The 20,085-nt window shown below is 42.7% G+C and overlaps 1 protein-coding gene across 3 annotated transcripts in view; it reads right to left on the reverse strand.

The window, feature by feature from the left end:
* The window catches only part of CDK6 (cyclin dependent kinase 6), a 131,882-nt gene that overhangs the window by 53,361 nt on the left and 58,436 nt on the right, over positions 1 to 20,085 (reverse strand). For all 3 annotated transcript variants that reach the window (XR_004256870.1, XM_032235517.1, XM_032235516.1), the window contains exon 4: positions 19,653 to 19,820. Coding sequence is in view for 2 of the 3 variants with exons in the window: in XM_032235517.1 (XP_032091408.1) it covers positions 19,653 to 19,820 (168 nt within the window). In the remaining variant the exon portion in view is untranslated. The remainder of the gene's footprint in view (positions 1 to 19,652; positions 19,821 to 20,085) is intronic.

A 20,085-nucleotide genomic window follows, 5' to 3' on the forward strand; every position in this document is an offset into this window, starting at 1 on the left:
GCTTCTTTGGTTCTTTGCCAGCTGTGATCAACAATTAATACAACCAAAGGAGGGGGAAGAAAATAGAGAACACTCCCTGGCAACTGGCACAGCCTCACAGGAAATACCAAATAAAAACTTTATTATGTATTGTTTAACTATTTTGTTTGCCTGTAGGCCACCCTGCTATTGGTGTAATTCAGCAAGACACGGTCGGTCTGGACGAGCTGCGCGCAGACTCATTGTTTGCAGGATCTATCATGCACAATTCTTTAGTTGAGCATGTGTGGCCCCACTAAAGAAAGAGGCGTGGTAGGCCAGGGTTCCTTTTCATTGCCCAGCTAGTGACCAAATGTTAAAACGGGTGAGTAACCTTTTAATATTCATGTCATTAATTTACCTTTACCCCTTTAATGATGGAGATCCTCATATAAAAAGCCACAGGAAAAGTCCATGTAGCAAAGGGGGGGGGAGTTCTCCCCCCCCTCCTCTCTTCCTCATCTGCTTGCTCTTGGGGTTGTGGAAGCTACCAAGATGACTATTATACATGGCTGTGTGAAGAGCTGAACAGTGGGGTGAATTCCAAGCCTTAGAACTATTTGCCTGAATGTATTAATTAGTCTGGTATTTTAAATAGATTTTCCCTCTTGCTTCTTTTTGTCATGCTCCAAATATAATAGCAATAAGAGATTAAAATTATTTTCATCAATATGCCATTACGACAAATATACTTCCTTATCTTAATCAACTGATGTATCAATAGCTGCATTCAGCTATTCTTTCAGATTCATAAAAGCAAGAGACTTGCTATTATCTCTTTTGGAAGCAATCTCTGGCCAATATCTAAACAGTTAGCATGATAATCTCTACATTTGAGCAACTGAAGTCATTTTAAGGATGTCCACTGTTAAGCAATGGAATATGGCTAACATTAAAGAAGAGCACAAATTATATTTTTCATCTTAATCTGCAAGGCCACGAAGCCTCTTTCCCATACATTCCCAAAGGGATATTTACTGATCTATTTGTTAGAAAATATGAGAAACACAACAATAATAATTTATAGTTTTGCAACTTCTATTCAATCACATGAGCTTTAAAGATCTCCTACCTCAGTTTGCTACTCAATTTGTGCAATAGCCCAAAAATATTAATTACTTTTCAATAAGTAAATGCTTTTCCATTGAATAATAGGAAGATGCTATTGTAATGATGGCAGTACTTAGAAAATGTAGCAAAAAAATACTGTAAAATCTCCCCCCCCCCCGCCCCCAATTTCTCTCTGCTTCAGCAGTAGAGAGCGGCAGTTTGGTTTAGTGGTTAAGGCACTAGACTACAAACCCAGAGTCTATGAGTTCTTGTCCTACTTTAGTCTAGTAAACTGGCTGGAAGGCTTTGGGCCAGTCATTTTCTCCCAGTCCTACTCATACCACTGGTTTATTGTTGTGGGAAAAATAGGACAGAGAAATTATTAGCTCATACTTTTGAGTTATTTATACAAATAATAAAGTGGAATTAAATATATATATATATATTTCTAAAAGATGAGAGAGGGAAGGGAAAGAACAGTGTAGGAAGGAGGGAGGAAAGACCAAAGGGAGGGTTTTGATGCTCCCTGACAACTTCCTAACAGAAAATTCAATGAGGAAGTTGGACAGAAGTTGGAACTCCCTCATGTCTCACTTCTTTTTCACCCACCCATGATCATTCAGGTTTTTTTAGGTAAGACATCTCTTAAACGTGACACAATGGGCCACAGGTTGTCTAATAAATGTTAAAGCTCCACCTGAGCATGTAGCACATTGTATTAGAATATAGGAAACAGTGAATCATAATAGAACAATTCATATTTTGAAGATAATTCTAAGTGTCAACCTATAAAAACTCAACGTCTTTTAAAAACATCAGAAAAAGAGTTGAAACAAACTCTTTTTTATTACAATCCATATCTATTACATCTTGTTATTTTTAATAAGCTGCCCAGGGGTATTATGAGATTGGGTGGATATAAGTTTCTAAATAAAGAATGAACAAATCTGTATTATTAGAGTAATTTATATTATTAGAATAATTAATCTAAAGAAAGGCTTTCCATTCCTCCCCTTGTCATGTACACATACACACTGCAGAAAATGGGTGGGATGGAACAGCAAAAGTTATGGATAAAATACACATATCATTTTTTTCTCCCCCACAAGTTTCCACTTGCTTTTAACTATTAAGAATGTTTTGTAACTGGGTTTAAAAATGTTTCATTAAAACAGGAAGATTCCTTGTTGTACACCCACCTTTTAGAACAAAGTACATCATCTGTGTCATTAATTGTTAATCTGAGCTACTATATTTCACATATTCACTGGAAAAGAATTTCAACTATGCAGAACAACAAGCATTAGGGATATAAAAGAATTGGGAACTTTATGAATAATTAGAATACGCATAATTTTTTAAAATTCCATATCCCATACCTAAGCTAAGAGGACAATGCCTCGACAATACTCATAACAGTTATTACTCAATTTTGTTTTAACAAAAATTAAAATTTTTCTTTTCTTTCAAGATGGTGAACTCTTAACAGAGAAAAGAGAAAGTAATTTTGCACTGACAAAGCGGTACTGGAACATTATGTGCAAATACTGAAATGTCGCACCAACTTTCTACACAACATTGGACTATTTCTTATCAACTCAACAGACAAGGTTATAGTCATACTGGCTGAGAAGAACAGATATTTTAGCCTAAAACATTTAGAAGACACTATAATAACAAAGTGACAACAGTCAATCTTGCTTGATCTCAGAAAAACTAAGCAGGGAATGGACAAATACCAAGAAAATACATGGCTGAAAAACTAATTTAGGAAAGGAAATAAAATTAAATTAAAAGTCAAGCTTGATTCAAGTAAATCTTTTATATTGCCAGAGCTCACAATGTGAGTATCTGAATGCAAATTCTAGTGATTTAATTAATTAATTAAATCAATTAGCCATTGTTTATTTAATTATTTATTAATATTTTACTTATTGCTGATTTATTTATAAATAGTGACTCATAAAAAGTGACTCTGGATAGTGTAGAGCAAAAAATATAAAAACATGTCAAAAGCAGATTAATTTTTAAATTAAAAAAATAATATGTTTTTAAAAAGTATAAAATACTAAGATTAAATCAACAGGGGATCTTGTTAAAGATCTTTAAGTCAGATGACTTAGCCAGGTTCTGAGGGACTTCTGGAAAAAAAGTAGGGATAGAAACCATCTCATTTCAGGGAAGAATAATATTCCATAAGTCAGGCGCAATGGAAGAGAAGGCCCAATGTAGTTCCCTGACAGATGGAACCTATAGCGTGTCTCGCTTGTCAGACATGATGGAATGGGCAGATGTGACGTAGAAGAGGTTATATCTAAAAATGACTTGGTTCCATGCCATGAAGGACTTTAAAGGTACAAGCCAGCATCCTGAACTGGAACTGGAAACAGACTGCCAGCCAATCATCTCACAGTACAGAGTTATAACGTATTATAGAAGCCCACATAAATGCTTGCGCTGCTGAATTTTCACCAGCTGAAGCTTTCTGATACTCTTCAAAGGTAGCCCCATGTTTAGTGCATTACAGCAATCCAAACACAAGGTGACTAAGCCAAGACTTAATGTTTAGAGTTCCTTATTCCAGGAATGAGTGTAACTCATGCACAACACAAAGCTGCGTAAATGTAATGGTGTAGTAATGGTGGCCACCTGCTCTCTTAAGTAGGAGTTGTGAGGCTAGGAGCACCCCCATATTCTGCACCAGTGCTATCTTGGACCATACAACTTTATCCAGCACCAAAGATGGCATAATTAAATAATTATATGCTAATCCATCAGTTATTTCCCTGATGTAGAAAATGAATTTTACTGTCAGATCTGCCATCACATCGCTTCAGTCCTGCTTTGTTTGATGGCATCTTGCCATAAAAGGGGTGAGGGAAGAGTAAGGGGAGATGGGGGGGGGGGGATACCAGGATGACAGGAACCAGAGGTGCCAGCCCAGAACAGAGCCTGGCAGATCCAAGGACAGAAGCCTGAGAACGGAATGCAAACCCCCCACCAAAGAGGTGCCAAACTTTAGGACTGTTACTAAAACACCTAGTCTGAATACCATTGGACATTTGCGAAAGGGAGAGGAGAGAGGGAGAAGGGAAAAGCACTGGATTTACATGGGGATATCTGGCTTTGCTTACACTGTAAGGATTTGGCTTTAGTAAAAGTATACCTTTTGCTACAAATGGAGTCGAAATCTTTCTTTCCTAAATGCTCCAGTTGGGACAGGCTTGACATTTACATAATAGTTAATTTATTCAAGAAAATAATACACCTGAAATATTCTAGAGTTCAACAAAAGGCACTGGAACATACTATAAAGCTATTGCATTGTAAGCAAACTACTAATTATCTGGGAAGGAAGAGTTTGTTCCTTGGATTTAGTCTAAGCACCCTCTTCACAAACCATTGTTTTTGTTTTCCACCATTCCTGACCTAATTCAGAAGAAACCAAAGAAATTAAGTATAAGCAGATCAATAGATTTCTTGTCTTCTATATTGTTATCAAGTTAGTATTATTATTTAACCTGCTATACAGCACACAAAACTTCATTTTTTGTATTTTTAATTAGTTTATCAACAAGAGATGTACTGCTGTTTTGTAAAACAGCCCTCTTAATATGGTGCTCTTCAGATAAGTGGTACTCTCAGAATTTCCAGTTAGCAGCAGTTTTCTAAATAAAAATAATTCATAAAACTCAAAAAAGATTCACGTTTACTCGGTTTATAAAATTAAGTTCATATATTAATAATAGGTATATTTTAATTCTTCTTTACATTCTCATAAATCTTTATTTAAACTTGGCTTGGTAAAGAAAAAATTATTTTTCCCTTTCACTTACCTGTAACCATTTTATTTCAATGCCCAGCTTTTTGTTGGATATTAACTAATTTTTTTAATGTATGTAAAATGGATTTTATATATAATTACTTATTGAACTGCTCAATGTACCTTTATTATGTTTCACATTCCAATTGCTTATGGAGTTTCCTTCCGGATAATTATTTTGTACAACTGATTTCTGCAAGATTCTGAATAACATCTTACTCTCAGTGGTCTTGGGATGTTTTGGTGTTCCATATAGGATTGCAATTGGGCCTTCAAAATACACATGTAAAACTTTTATTATTTGGCAAGGGTTAATGCAACCGAAAATGTATTTTAAATGTCTACTGTGATGCATGGCGAAAATTCCGTATTAGATGTATTAGTTCATTATAGGTGTCATGGTGGCGCAGTAGTTAAAATGCAGTGTTGCAGGCTAACTCTATCCCAGAGCCTGAAACTCAATCCTGACAGGTTCAAGGTTGACTCAGCCTTCCATCCTTCCAAGATCGGTAAATTGAAGACCGAGATGGCTGGGGGCAATATGCCGGCATTGTAAACCGCTTATACCAGTGGTTCCCAAAGTGGGTGGTACTGCCCTCTGGGGGGATGGGATGATCTAGGGGAGCACTAAGAGGCAAGGGGGTCGGCAGAGGGGGGCTAAGAGGCAAGAGGGAGTCACAGGGGGGCACTAAGAGGCAGGGGAGGGGGACAACAGAGCAGCCAGGAGGAGGGAAAAAGTTTTTCTTTTTGCCAAGCTATTTCTTTTTTTCACAAGGAGAGAGGGAGGAAGTCAGAGAGAGAGGAAGAGAGGAAAGGAGAAAGAGGGAGAGAGAAGGGGAAGACAGAGAGGTGAGAGAGAGACAACTGAACTTTACTTCAATCAATTCAATTGTCGCCCTATCCCGGGGGACTCAGGGCAGCTTACAAATACAAATGAATAAAATAACACCCAGGGGCAGATACAAACAATACAAACAGTTTAAAAACCCAACATACAACCGATTTAATTGGGGGTTGAACCTGATTTGAGTCAGCAACCCCAGGCCTGCCAGAACAGCCAGGTTTTGGTGGCTTTTTGGAAGGCCGCAAGGGTGGGCAGGGTCCGGATCTCTGCTGGTAACTCGTTCCACAAAGCTGGAGCAGCTACAGAAAAGGCTCTCCCCCAAGTGGTCGCCAGTCGGCATTGTCTGGCTGACGGCACCTGGAAGAGGCCTAACCTGTGAGTTCTTATCGGACGTTGGGAGGTGTGTAGCAGGAGACGTTCTCTCAGATATCGAGGTCCAGTGCCATGTAGGGCTTTAAAGGTAATCATCAGCACTTTGTAGCGCGGAGACTAATAGGGAGCCAGTGCAGCTCGCGGAGGATAGGCATAACACGGGTGTACTGAGGTACACCTGATATCACTCGTGTGGCTGCATTCTGGACCAACTGCAGTCTCCGAACACTCTTCAAGGGCAGCCCCATGTAGAGTGCATTGCAGTAGTCGAGCCTTGAGGTGACAAGGGCATGAGTGACCATTTGAAGTGCCTCCTGGTCCAGATAGGATTGCAACTGGTGTACCAGGCGAACCTGGGGAAAAGCCCCCCTGGTCGCAGCTGACAAATGATGTTCTAAAGTCAGCTGCGGATCCAGGAGGACACCCAAGTTGCGAGCCCTCTCTGAGGGATGTAAGCTTTCACCCCCCAGGCTAATGGATGGAAAATCCGGACTATCCTTGGGAGGAAACATCAAAAGCCACTCGGTCTTGTCTGGATTGAGTGCCAACTTGTTTACTCCCATCCAGACCCTAACAGCCTCCAGGCACTGGCACATCATTTCCACTGCTTCACTGAGTTGGCACGGGGCGGACAGATACAATTGAGTATCGTCCGCGTATTGGTAGTACTTGATCCCGTGCCGGAGAATGATCTCACCCAGTGGCTTCATGTAGATGTTAAATAGGAGGCGGGACAGGACCGAACCCTGCGGCACCCCTATTTGAGGGGCCTAGGGGTCGACCTCTGTCCACCAACCAACACTGATTGCGACCTGTCATAGAGGTAAGAGGAGAACCACCGAAGAACGGTGCCTCCCACTCCCACCTCCCCCAGTCTTTGCAGAAGGATACCATGGTCGATGGTATCGAAGGCCGCTGAGAGGTCAAGAAGCACCAGGCTAGAGGACAATCCTCTATCCCTGGCCCGCCAGAGATCATCGGTCAGTGCGACCAAAGCAGTTTCGGTGGAGTTACCAAGTCTGAAACCTGAAGACTGGGGGGAGGTGGGAGTGGGAAGGGATCGAGAAAAGATGTTAATTATATCAATGGAAGAGATAGGAAACTGCATTAGTGATATATATGTCAATGCGTTGATTTGTACTAAAAATGTTTAGCTTAAAGAAGTTATAAAGAATCACAAATATGTAAGTTAAAAGTATGAAAAGTAAAGTACGTGTGCATGACCTTTGCATGAGTTGTACTGGGAAAAATAAAAAAATTATAATAATAATTAAAAAAAAGAAAATGATTCCCCAAAGAGGTAAAAGGCTACATTTTGCTAGAAGCTCCTTGTTGCATTTCCAACATCATATTTGGTGGAATGTGGCTTCAGTGTGGTCATCCAACTTCTCTCCAAGCAAAGAAATCGATTACAGAATACTGAACGTAGTGATTTAACACTTCTGCTAAGTGACTGGTTTCACTTCATCAAGCCCATCCATCACATTAAGAATTTACTGAACAGTGAAGTAGTTACTAAATTTTACTGAGTTTACTAAGTTACTAGTTACTAAGGTTCTTGATAAATAACTATCAGACTTTGAAAACCTGGTATCACTGGATCATGTTCAACAATTTTGTTGAATTAACATTAACTAAAAAGGTTTTTAAATTGGATTTTGAATAAATGTGAAATTAATTCTTATAGTTTTGAATTTTACTATTACTATCTTCCTTCCGTCATGCAAACCGCCCAGTCACACGACCCCCCCCCCCAGCCATGCCCACCAAACCACACCCACAGAACCGGTAGTAAAAAAATTTGAATTCCACCACTGGGTGGGGGGCTCTGAGGATCAGTTTGTAGCACCAAAAGGGTGATGGACTGAAAAAGTTTGGGAACCACTGGCTTAGATAGTGCTGTAAAACAGTATGAAGCAATATATGTCTAATGCTATTGCTATTATATTGTATTTAATTTATAAATACATTTTAAATTATAAAATAATTTATAAAAATATACATTATAAAAATTGTTTAAACAATTATAATTTTTAAAATAAATTATTATAAAGATAGAGGAATCCCCTTCTAGCTGCTTGTTAGATTCTCGGAAAGAACCAGGCGGGAGGCGTCTGAGGTAACCGTAAGTATAACACGTTTATTACAGGCAAGAACAAACAACAGGAGTAGACCGGCAGCCTTCCTCTGTCTGACAGCTTTTTATATAGAGCTGTCAGACAGGAGAACCAATAGCCGTGCGTCTGACAGCCCGGCAACTTGCAGGTCGCGCCTGATTGGCTAAGGCGCGCCTGGCTGTTGCCAAGCTGTCATTCGTAAGTCCGTGGACTTACTCGGGATTCAACACTCCTTCCCCCCCAGCGAGGGCGCATGCGTCAGTAATGGCGCATGCATAGTCGCGCAGGTAGGAGGGGGGACGGCGGACATGCCCAGAACGCTGCAATTGGAGAGGCGGCGCTGGAGGGTAAGGATGTCCCCGTGAGAGCTCCTCCCAGCAGGAAGTGGAGCTCCAGGTGACGTCAACGCTGCGGCCTAGTGGAGGAGGCCGCACCCAAGGAGAAGGTAGACCGGGCGGAGGGGGCACGGCTGGGAGTGGCGGTGGAATTTGAACAGGCCGGTAGGCAGCCAGGGGGTGGGAAAGGCCTGTGAATGGTAGGCCTAACTGGGCGGAAGAGGGGAAAGTGGGGCCAGATTGAGAGGCTGCAGGAAGCTGGGGGCGGATGCGACCCGGTGGCCCGGGCAGGATGGCCTGAATCTGGGAAGGCCAGCAGAGGTGCGATGCGATTAAACTGTTGCAGGTCCAGGGCTGGCTGCGAGGCGTCAGTGGCCGACCTCTACGTGTCAGGTTGAGCTGGAACCTCCGGGAGGTGGCGGCGCCTTAGTTGATCCAGGTGGCGCCGCCACTCGCTGCCATCTGATAGGTGGGCCCTGTAGGAGATGGGTCCGGTTACCTCGGTGACGGTGGCAGGCACCCACCGAGGGTCCTCAGAGTAATTACGTGCCCAGACCAAGTCCCCGGAAGAGAAGAAACGGGAGGGATGCCCCAGGTTGCCAGGCTGAAGTCCTGAATAGAGGGGGTGTAGTCTATCCAGGGGGGTCCGCAGGCGACGACCCATCAGCAGCTCCGCGGGACTTTGCCGTGTGAGTGGGCAAGGTATGGAGTGCTGTGCCAATAGGTAAGCCTCCACCCGTGCCTGCCAGTCGCCACGGTCCATGCAGCCCAAAGCCTCCTTGCCGATAAGACCACCCTCTCCGGGCGGCCATTGCTGGCCGGATGGTAAGGGGCGACTGGGGCATGGCGGATTCCTTGGGCAGCCAGGTAGGACTGGAAGACTGCGGATGTGAATTGCGGGCCGTTGTCGGACACCAGAGTGTCCGGCAACCCATGGGTAGCGAATAAGCGTTGCAGAGTCCGCACTGTACTCTCCGCTGTAGTGGAGCGCATGAGGACTAGCTCCACCCAGCGCGAGTAGGCATCCACAGCCACCAGGAATACCTGGCCGTGGAAGGGACCCATGAAGTCAAGGTGAAGGCGGGACCAGGACCCGCGGGGCATCTCCCACTCCTGGGAGGAGATGGGCGGGATACCTGGCACAGGTCACATCTGCCAACCCAGGCCTTGATGTCAGCGTCAAGGCAAGGCCACCATACGTAGCTCCGGGCCAGCGCCTTCATGCGCGCGACCCTGGGGTGATCGGCATGGAGCCGCTGGAGGACCTGGTGGCGGAGGGCCAAAGGGATGACCATGCGGTCTCCCCAGAGAAGGCAACTGCAGTGGAGTGACAGCTCCATCTGACGCATTTTAAAAGGGCGGCAGTCAGGGGGATGCCCCCGGTAGGCCAGCCCCTCAGGACCCATGCCATGATCTGGGACAGGACAGGGTCAGCGTGCGAGTGGGTGGCCACGTCAGAGGCTGTCAAGGGAAGGTCCAGCTCTGCGATGGAGAGGACAGAAAGGCAGGGGACCTGCTGGGGTCAGAGCAGGGAAGAGGGCAGCAGCTAAGGGCATTAGTATACCCTAGATGCTTGCCCGGACGGTAGCACAGTGCATAGGAATATGCGGCTAGGAACTCCATCCAGCGGGTCATCCCGGGGGACAGGATGGGAGGGGTCGGCCTATCACCGGCCAGAAGCCCAAGGAGAGGCTTGTGGTCAGTGTAGAGTGTAAAGTGCCAACCGTAAAGATAATCGTGGAACTTTTTAACCCCGGACACCGCAGCCAGAGCCTCCTTGTCGATCTGGCTGTAGTTCCTCTCGGCCGAGGAAAGTGTCCGGGAGTAAAAAGCTATGGGGGCCTCCGAGCCATTGGGAAGGACATGGCTCAGGACTGCCCCCAAACCCACGGGGCAGGCGTCACATGCCAAAGTCAGGGGCATCTTGTCACTATACTGGACTAAGACTGCCTCTGACGTCAGCAGGGATTTGACAGCCGCGAATGCATGCGCTTTGCGGCTGCCCAATTGCCAGACCGTGGATTGGTCGAGCAACCAATGCAGCGGCTCAGCTAGTGACGCCTTGTGAGGAAGAAATGGCGCGTAAAAGTTTAAAAGGCCGAGGAACGCTTGCAACTGCACCTTGGAGGTAGGAGTGGGAGCGTTCCTGATGGCCGAACTTTTGGAGGGGGTGGGGTGGATTCCCTGGGCGTCAATCAAGAAGTCCAGGAACTCCACTTGGGGCACAGCAAAGGAGCACTTGCTGCGCTTCAATTTGAGACCCGCGCCCCTAAAACGGTCGAGGACCTTCTGGAGAACTTTGATGAGTCCTGAGTGGCTGTTTGCAGCGATCAGGATGTCATCGAAGTAAGGGACAACGCTGGGGAGCCCAGGGAGCAAGCGTTCCATGAGGCTCTGGAAGATCCCCGGGGCAACGGAAACGCCAAATTGGAGGCGGCGACAGCGGAAAGCCCCACGGTGGGTGACGATGGTCTGGGCAGCCGCCGCATCATCATCCACCGGGAGCTGCTGGTAGGCCTGCGCCATATCCAGTTTGGAGAAAATGCAGCCCTGCCCCAAGGAATGGAGCAGGTGCTGCACGACAGGGACTGGATGGGGGTTTGCCTGGAGGCCAAGGTTGATCATTGACTTGTAGTCAGCGCAGATCCTGATGGACCCGTCGGCCTTCACGGGGATCACTATTGGGGTCTCCCAGCGTGAATGGTCGACGGGCTCCAGGATGCCCTGTGCCAACAGCTTATCAAGTTCGGCGTCAACCTTAGGCCTCAAGGCAAAAGGCACCCTGCGGGCCTTCAGCCGGATGGGGGCAACCTGGGGGTCCAAGTTAAGGGAGATAGGGGTGCCCTTATATTGCCCAAGTTCCCCATTGAAAATGTCGGCGTAGTCCTGAAGGACAGCTGCCACGTCAGGGGGCGTGTCCGCCACAGCATGCACCCCTGTCAGGGATAAGCCCAGAGAAGTGAACCAGTCAAGGCCTAAAATAGAGGGGAGGGGTTTTTGAACAACTAGGACAGGGAGAACAGCACAATTGCCCCCATACTGAACCCGCCCCCATAACAGCCCAGGGTCGGAATGTTAGTCCCCTGGTAGTCCTTTAACAAAGTGTCCGAGGGAGATAGCTGGAACTTGGAGACTCACGGGACAGTCTGGTGAAGGTGTCCCAGGAGAGGAGTGACCTGGAGGAGCCCGAGTCGACCTCCATTAGGCAGGGGGAACCTTCAATAGAAATGTTGATGGAGATCTTCTGCATACCCGCGGAGGTGAGGTGGACTGACACTGCAGGGGTGGCAGGGACATCATCCGCCAAGGCATAGCAATCGTCACGGTGGGCTGGCAGGCGTCTGGCCGGTTGGTTCTAGAAAGGTGCTGGGGAACCGTAGACTGGAGGCTGGTCGGCTTGAGGCAGAGGTGGCAAGTTGGTGGCCCTTCTTGCCGCAGCAGCGGCAGACGGCCGTCTTGAAAGGGCAGGCTGCCCGGGTATGAGAGCCTCCGTAGCTGAGACAGGCGGCGGCAGCGGCAGGAGCACGAACTAGAGAAGGCTGTTGTGGCTGAGGTCGCCGAGGGATGGCCCTCAGTCGATCGACCTGCGCCTCGTAGAACTGGTCTGGCAGGGGAACCAGTTCATCGATGAGATTGGTGATATCCGAAGGTGGCGGACGCAGAGAGGCAGGAGCCGGTGGGGCAGAAAGGCAGGCTTGGCAGCCAAAGCGGGTGCGGAAGGCAGGTAGCGGGCCATCTCTATGGTGGACAGCTCTGTGAGCTCTGCGGCCCTTGCATCGTCGAAGGCAAATGTAAGCGTGATGTTGGTCTTGCCGAGAAGACGCCGTCTGAGAAAAAGGTCCTTAAGACCACAGACAAACTGCTCAGTCAAATTGTCCTCCAGGTCAGGGAAATCACACTGAGTGGCAGTGACTCGTAGGCCTGAAGAACTGATTTACTGAGTCAGTCGGCTTCTGAACGCACCGGCGGTATGCAAACCAGCGCGTAATTTTGGATGGCGTTGGGGCATAATGGGCTTGGAGCCTCTCCATCAGTTCGTCCCACGACAGATCATAGACAGCCCGAGGGGCCGCGAAGAAGCGGGCCGTCGCGAACTTTTCGGGTCCGCAGGCGGTCAAAAAGAACCCGCACTTTCTGGCTTGCGAGTATCCCTGATGATTGTTAGCAATTAAGAAACACTTGAACCGCTCTAAAAAGGCAGCCCAGGATTCGCCGGCCACTCCGAAAGAAGCGAAAGCGGGCATTCCGGCCATGTTGAGTAGCAGCTGAGGTGAAGCGAAGCACGGAAGATCGTACGGTCATTGGGCGGCTAAAAAAAAAATTGCCCTGTAGGTCGTACTCAGAGCCTGGAATCCCACCAGCTCGTCGCCAATGTTAGATTCTCAGAAAGAACCAGGCGGGAGGTGTCTGAGGTAACCGTATGTATAACACGTTTATTACAGGCAAGAACAAACAACAGGAGTAGACCGGCACCCTTCCTCTCTCTGACAGCTTTTTATATAGAGCTGTCAGACAGCAGAACCAATAGCCGCGCCTCTGACAGCCCGGCAACTTGCAGGTTGCACCTGATTGGCTAAGGCGCACCTGGCTGTTGCTGAGCTGTCATTCGTAAGTCCGAGGACTTACTCGGGATTCAACACTGGTGCTGTTCAGAAATGTTAGGTCTCTACTTCCCCAAGTGCCTACTATAACATCTGTGATGCTGGCTGCAGATTGGTAAATTTTAAAGAAATCCCAACATTTCAGGATCACATCAAATTATAGAAAGCAGAAATTTGGAATACACTGGGCTGCAGGAAACTATTTATGATCACTAGCAACCGCCCCTCGCTCCAAACTGAGTAAGAATGGGGGGAGGGGAAAAGACAGTGACAAATTAATTAGTGTTCCAATGTTGTACCACAGGGATTACTTGATCTATTCCTTCTCCCATCTAATTCTCCTTTGGGGTCTCCAAAGTCCCCAAACAAATTAACCAACCTGGTGTGTTCTTGAGAATGGCTATTATTATGGGATGAGATTATTCATTTTCATTAACACTTATTCATTAACATTAAACATTAATTATTATTAGCGCTGTATTGATAGAAGTTTTTTAGACAAAATTATCTTGTTCTAAATATAATACTAATATGCTACATTGCCTCAAAGAGAAAATGTAAAATTACAATGCATGCAAGGATTCTCTAAAGTTCCTGCTCCTTACCCCAAATCCAAATAGCAGTAATTGAAAACTGAGCTTTCTTTCACAGTCTAGTAAAAACTAGCTTTCTGGAACTGGGATATGTACGGACTTTGGTCCATTTAACAAGGTCAGACTGTTTATTCTTGACTAAATTCTTTCCCACTGTAAAAAGGTACTTTGAAATGCCACATTCCACAGGCAGCGCCAGTAAGTCACTGAAGCATATTTTCCCACAAGAACTGATACGATAGGGAGGCCTTTACTTATTTAAAATTTCTGCTGCTTCAGTGGCATAAGGTAGAGAAAACATGTAGTGTCACAAATAGTTGAAAGTATCCATGAAGTTTTTGAAATGGTGTATTCCTTAGTGAATGCAATGGAATGCCTACACAACAAATGGTGTATCTTCAATAAAAGAAAATAATAAAATGCAAATAAATTGCGTATTTACACACTGCAGCATGTATGCCATTCAGCAACATAAGATTGCCTACTAATGCTCTGTTTGATATATTTTAATTATACTGCCTTTTCAATGTTTAAGGTGCTTTGCATTTGAAAGTTTTAATATAAGTGGGTAAACCAATATAAGAAAAGTATTCACTTATTGTTTTCAATTCTTATCCAAATAAACATAAATATGCTATATGATAAAAGCCCACAGCAAGCCCAAAACAAGAATAAAATTATCCCTGCCATAAACAATCTGAATATTTTAAAGCAATATATTTTTTATTAAACCAGTATTTTACAACTGCACTGCATATTAAACTCATATCAATTAGACTCATTAACGTCTTTTGAAGTTGCATTGAAGTCTTTGTGCATAAAAGCAAACAATAACTCAGCTTTCAAAAATGAATTGAATAGCTATGAACTTTGACGGCCATGTGACTGCCTCTGAAGACACTCTGCTGGGAGATTTCTGGGTTTCCTTGTACAGTGATTTGGCCATTGTGAAAACAGACTGTTGGACTTTATAAAACAATACTGTTCTCTTACCTAGTTATGTTTCTTCTCCAAAGGCAAAATTAAATGATATAAAAATGTTATTAACCTCCTTGACTTGAACATTTCTTTATTTACTTACCTATTTCTCTATTTCTCTACCCAAGTTAATGCACCCCTAGAAATCTGGATACCTACTCAAGTAGAATACCTACTCAAGGATGTAATAACAAAACACGTTCATGATATTTGAAGATGAATGAAAGGGAGGTGAAAAAGTTTTAATAACCTCTGTTGGCATTGGGTTTTCTGATCTTAGCAAAAGAGTAAGATGATCCTTTCCCATGGATTTCAATTAAAAGGGACAAAAATTAACATTTCTACTGATATACTTTCATTCACATTTTACTCAGGAAGAATATGTGAATTTTGTGCATATGACTGACTTTCACTTATTCAAGCAATAGTTATTGCCATTTTAAATCCTTTGAAAGACAAGTTTGAGACTCCATTATGCACTTGAAGTGTACATATTGAAGATTACATTTATTGAAGATACCTCTAGACATTTATAATTAGTTTTGAGTTGGAAATACAAGCTACATCTCTATTTTTTCCCTATATTGTAGAACGAGCATGTGCTAAAATCTTGTTCAAAATCAGATGCAATGATATTATCTAGTTGGGTAAGTGAACAATCAGGCACAGAGAACACCAAGAATTCACAATAGCTAAATATATTTTCTTACATATACTCTTGAGGGTCTCCACTACTTACTCACCTCCACTGAAAATGTTGTCTATAAAGTCATGCTCTTTGCTAACAAATCGGCAAAATGAGGGCAGGTAATTATCTTGTAAGTGCTAGGTTTACGCAAAAATCTTTGCTGAATAATTCTGTCAAAGGCTGTTTGAAAATCCAAACACACCATGTTAAGAGGTCATTTCTACTACATGCCTGCTAGCATTCTTTTTTTAAAAAAACAGAAGATTGCTAAAACAGGATTTCCCTTTCAGAATCTATGTTTATTTTTCTTCAGAAAGGTGTGTTTCTTTATGTGCCTAGTTTGATTATTGCTTCTATCAATTTGAAGAATTAATCAGTGGAACAACTTGCCTCCAGAAGTTGTGAATGCTCCAACACTTGAAGTTTTTAAGAAGATGTTGGATAACCATTTGTCTGAAATGGTATAGGCTTTCCTGCTTAAGCAAGGGATTGGACTAGAAGACCTCCAAGATCCCTTCCAACACTGTTATTCTATTCTATTCTATTCTTAGTCTATTCTAAACCAGCAAAGAAACAAAAAATGTCCCCGAATAAAGCATAAAACCATATGCCAGATGAAAATACTTCTTTTAAAAGGCCTTCTGCAAGGCCTTTGCTCCAAGCTACTTTTAAAATCCTGTTCACAAATATCAGGGTCAACATTACAAAATGTGGCAATGAGGATGTTTACAAGAATCTGATTCACGAAGCATGTAACTTTAGTATTGCATAAACTACCTCAGTTTTTGATTAAATATTAATCAGAAATAAAGAAATAGTTGATTAGCCATAAAACCACAAATGATTTAAGGCCAGTTATTTGAAGATCAGTTTCTCTTAAGGAGACTACCCCAACTATTACAACTATCTTCTTTGTCTAGGTATAGCTAGCTAAGATAAAGCTTTCTAGGCAATGAGATAACAAGATATATAGAATTCACTCTTTCTTTCTTTTTAGAGTTCATGCAAATGGCTAAGGCAGTAATGACTAACCTTTTTGGCTCCCGTGCCAAAAATGGGGGGAGTGCAGGGGGGTCGTGCATGGGCGTGTAACACCCATAATGCTATGTATGTGATATGTGACCCCCCCACACACACGCATGCGTGTGAGACCAGTGCTCCCCCCATGCTTGTGGCACTTTTGTTTGTCCTCCCCAGGCTCCAGAGGCTTTCTAGGAGCCTGGGGAGGGCAACAACAGCCCCTCCGCCCCCCGGAGGCTTCAGGAACTTCCCTGAAGCCTCCGGAGGGCAAAAAACATTCCTACGGGGAACCCAGAAGTTTGGGAACGGTGATTTCCGGTTTGCTTGTAGGGCCTTTTTTTGCCTCTGGAACCTTCAGGGAAGCCTCCTGAAGCCTCCGGAGAATGAAAACGGCTCTACGGACAAACCAGAAGTTCATTCCCGAACTTCCTGTTTTCCCATAGGACCAGTTTGGTGAAAAACGGCCTCAAAAGAAGGCCGAAGTCAGCTGGCCAGTGTGCAACGCCTCGAGTGTCCTAACAAATGGCTCTGGGTTCCACCTGTGGCACACGTGCCATAGGTTCGCCATCACGGGATTAAGGCATTCCTATTTTGCTAGACAACATTTAAAATGTGGATTAAACCTTGTAACATACCGTTACAAATGATTTTAATTGTCTGTTTAAAAGGTCTCCTTGTTCCTGTTCCAGCAGCTAGTCCAATCCCTGGCTCTCACATATGCTATCTAACTGATAATCATCTAAATGACAAAATATATAACTTCTAAAGAAACAAGGTATAAAGCTGGAACTGGCTGATATTTCAGTAAATAATTCTTAGAGCTTCTCTAACTGCATTTCTCTTTTCTGCTGTAGGAATAACATGGAGTTCTCATTTCATTTAATCACAGCAAAAGGCTTCCCAAGAGTCTTTTTATACCATCATTGTGTATGCATTCTTGTACAACAATTTATCTTGAGAGACTCACAATGTTTTATTTCTTCTTCCATGTTAAAGCAATTATTTCAAACTGTGATGAGACTAAGTTAATTTTTGGAGGAGAACCCAAAGGTGCTTTTTCAAGAGGCAAGTGGACTTTCTTTGCTTTTCTTTGAAGACATTTTGCTTCTCATCCAAGGAACTTATTCAGAAGTCAGAACTAAAGAAGCTTCTTGGATGAGAAGTGAAACATCCTTAAGGGAAATAGAAGAAAATCCAATTACCTTTTGAAAAAGCAACCATGATCTGGTAGATTGAGCATATTCATAGACATTTTGGAGGAGAACATCTTGATTCTTAAAGTTAGCATTAAATACTTTATTTTGGGAAGCTCTGATAATCTCTATTTTCAAAATGTTCAGGAAATTTTTAGAAAGGATGATGGAGAAACCAAAACTTTAAAAGTTCTTATGTAGGATATGTAATTTTACTAGATAAATATATCTGATTTATTGTTAGTTCTCCAGTTCTATAGGTTACAAGGTATAGATCTGAATCTCTGAATCAGCAGAGTTTACCACTGACCCAAATCTCTGAATTATTTATAAATGTTTGTAAATTTAGAATCAAAATGCAAACATGCAGCAGAATGCTTCAGTATAGTTTGGGATAATTTCAGCAAGTGATATGTTACACGGTTGCTTTCTAATTCCTGGATCTGATTCTGAAGAACCTAACTATAAATAGGAATGCTTTTATAATTTACAACCAGTATGCAAGCTTTCTCATCTGGAAGCTTTATTCTGTATTTATTCGGTATTCTGAATCCTGTTACAAATAGCAATAGCAATAGCAATAACAGTAGACTTATATACCGCTTCATAGGGCTTTCAGCCCTCTCTAAGCGGTTTACAGAGTCAGCATATTGCCCCCAACAACAATCCGGGTCCTCATGACTTTTATTTGCTTTTAAAACATAGTTGTTGTTTTCTAATTTTCATGTTCTTGGTCTTTTTCTTGTCTAAGGGTGGATTAGAACCTAGGCCCCCTGTTCCTATTCCACCACTTTTTCTTATCATTATTCTGCCTTTGCTCTCTAATTCCTCGTCTAATTCATGGCATATAACTCTTGAGCAATAAGTATGCCAAGAGGAAAACTCAAGCGGCAATTGGGAAAGTACACTGAATTGCACTTAAACATTTAAAAATGCATTTCTTATTAGCATGCTCACCTAAAGATTACTGTAAGACCATTTCTTATCATTCTATTTTTCTTATTCCATTTTGCTTTCTTCAGACAAATCTATAAACTCATGCATTTTATTTTTGTATTTTCTGTGTTAATCTTTTTTAATATGGTGGTTATTTTATTAAGTGTTAGAAAAAAGAAGTAGAAAGTAGAAATTGGGAAAATAGTATTATGTATATTGAACTATAATAGAACATATTATAATTACTATGTATACAAAAATGTTAGTAGTTGAAAGATTATGATTATGTATATTTTAAACTGTACTATCATTATTAGAATTGTGTGCAAAGAGCTGGGGTGGAGCAGTGGTTAGAGTACAGTACTGCAGGCTACTTTAGCTGACTGCTAGCTGCAATTCAGCAATTCAAATCTCACATTTGGTTTCCTGTGAGACTGGGGGAGGGGAGGAATATAATGTTCCTGGTTTTTAGTAAGGTAAGTAAGATAGCCCTATTGATGTTAGTCCCAATAACTGGCAAATGTAATTCTTCCTTTCCCAAGTATAGAACTACTTCAAATAAATTACAATTTTTAATATTTTTGATATTCTATCATTAGGTATCACTAGATGCAATGGATACTAATTCTCAGTTTTGCTCGATTATCCATGCTACCTGGAAATCAAGGAAGCCCAGCATAGTTAGAGAACATTGGGATAGTGTCATGGTCTGTGAGAATATTCTGGAGAACAGAAGGAAAACAGTCAGGACAATAGTCAGATAAGTGATATTTCAATCCACAGAAGGAATGGCAATATGGAATTCATGTGAAGAAATTTTCTCTAGTTCTGTGGAGAGTAAAGGTAGGGGAGAGGGAAATGCTTTCAGATTTGCAAGATTTTGTTACTGTAACTTACAATAAAGGTCCTATTGTTATTCACAGCATTGATTTCTTGGACTTTCTTGGCCTATGTTGAAAGACTGACAGATAGGAATCCTGATTTCAGTTTTCTCAGATATTTTTTCATACTGATGAAATTGCATCTATACAAAACCTAATCTTGGAATTAGATTTTAAAATAAGCAAAATACATTGAAACTTACCACAGAAGTAAGAGCCATCTGAAAACTATAGATTCGCGCAAGGCCAAAGTCAGCTAATTTTATTTGTCCACTGCTGGTAACTAGAATGTTTTGAGGCTTTAAATCACGGTGGACCACTCTGTGTGAATGTAGAAAATCAAGGCCTCGCAGCAGCTGAAACATCATATCCTAAGAGAAAAGAAGCAAAAATGTTATATTTTGGGATACCACATTTCATAAAGTAAATCTATTTCAAAGTAATGGAATTAAGTGGCAAATATATCCAATGATATTATATCTACCCATACATTTTTCAAAGGGCTCACTTAAAAAAAAAACTATTAACCATCAATAAATCCATATAACTGTGTGAAGATAAATTAATGTTCAGACCCAATTTCCATATTTCATTTTATTGATTTGGTGAAAAATTCTTTAATAATGATAATGAAAT

Source organism: Thamnophis elegans, chromosome Z (assembly GCF_009769535.1).
Source record: "Thamnophis elegans isolate rThaEle1 chromosome Z, rThaEle1.pri, whole genome shotgun sequence".
NCBI lineage: Eukaryota > Metazoa > Chordata > Lepidosauria > Squamata > Colubridae > Thamnophis > Thamnophis elegans.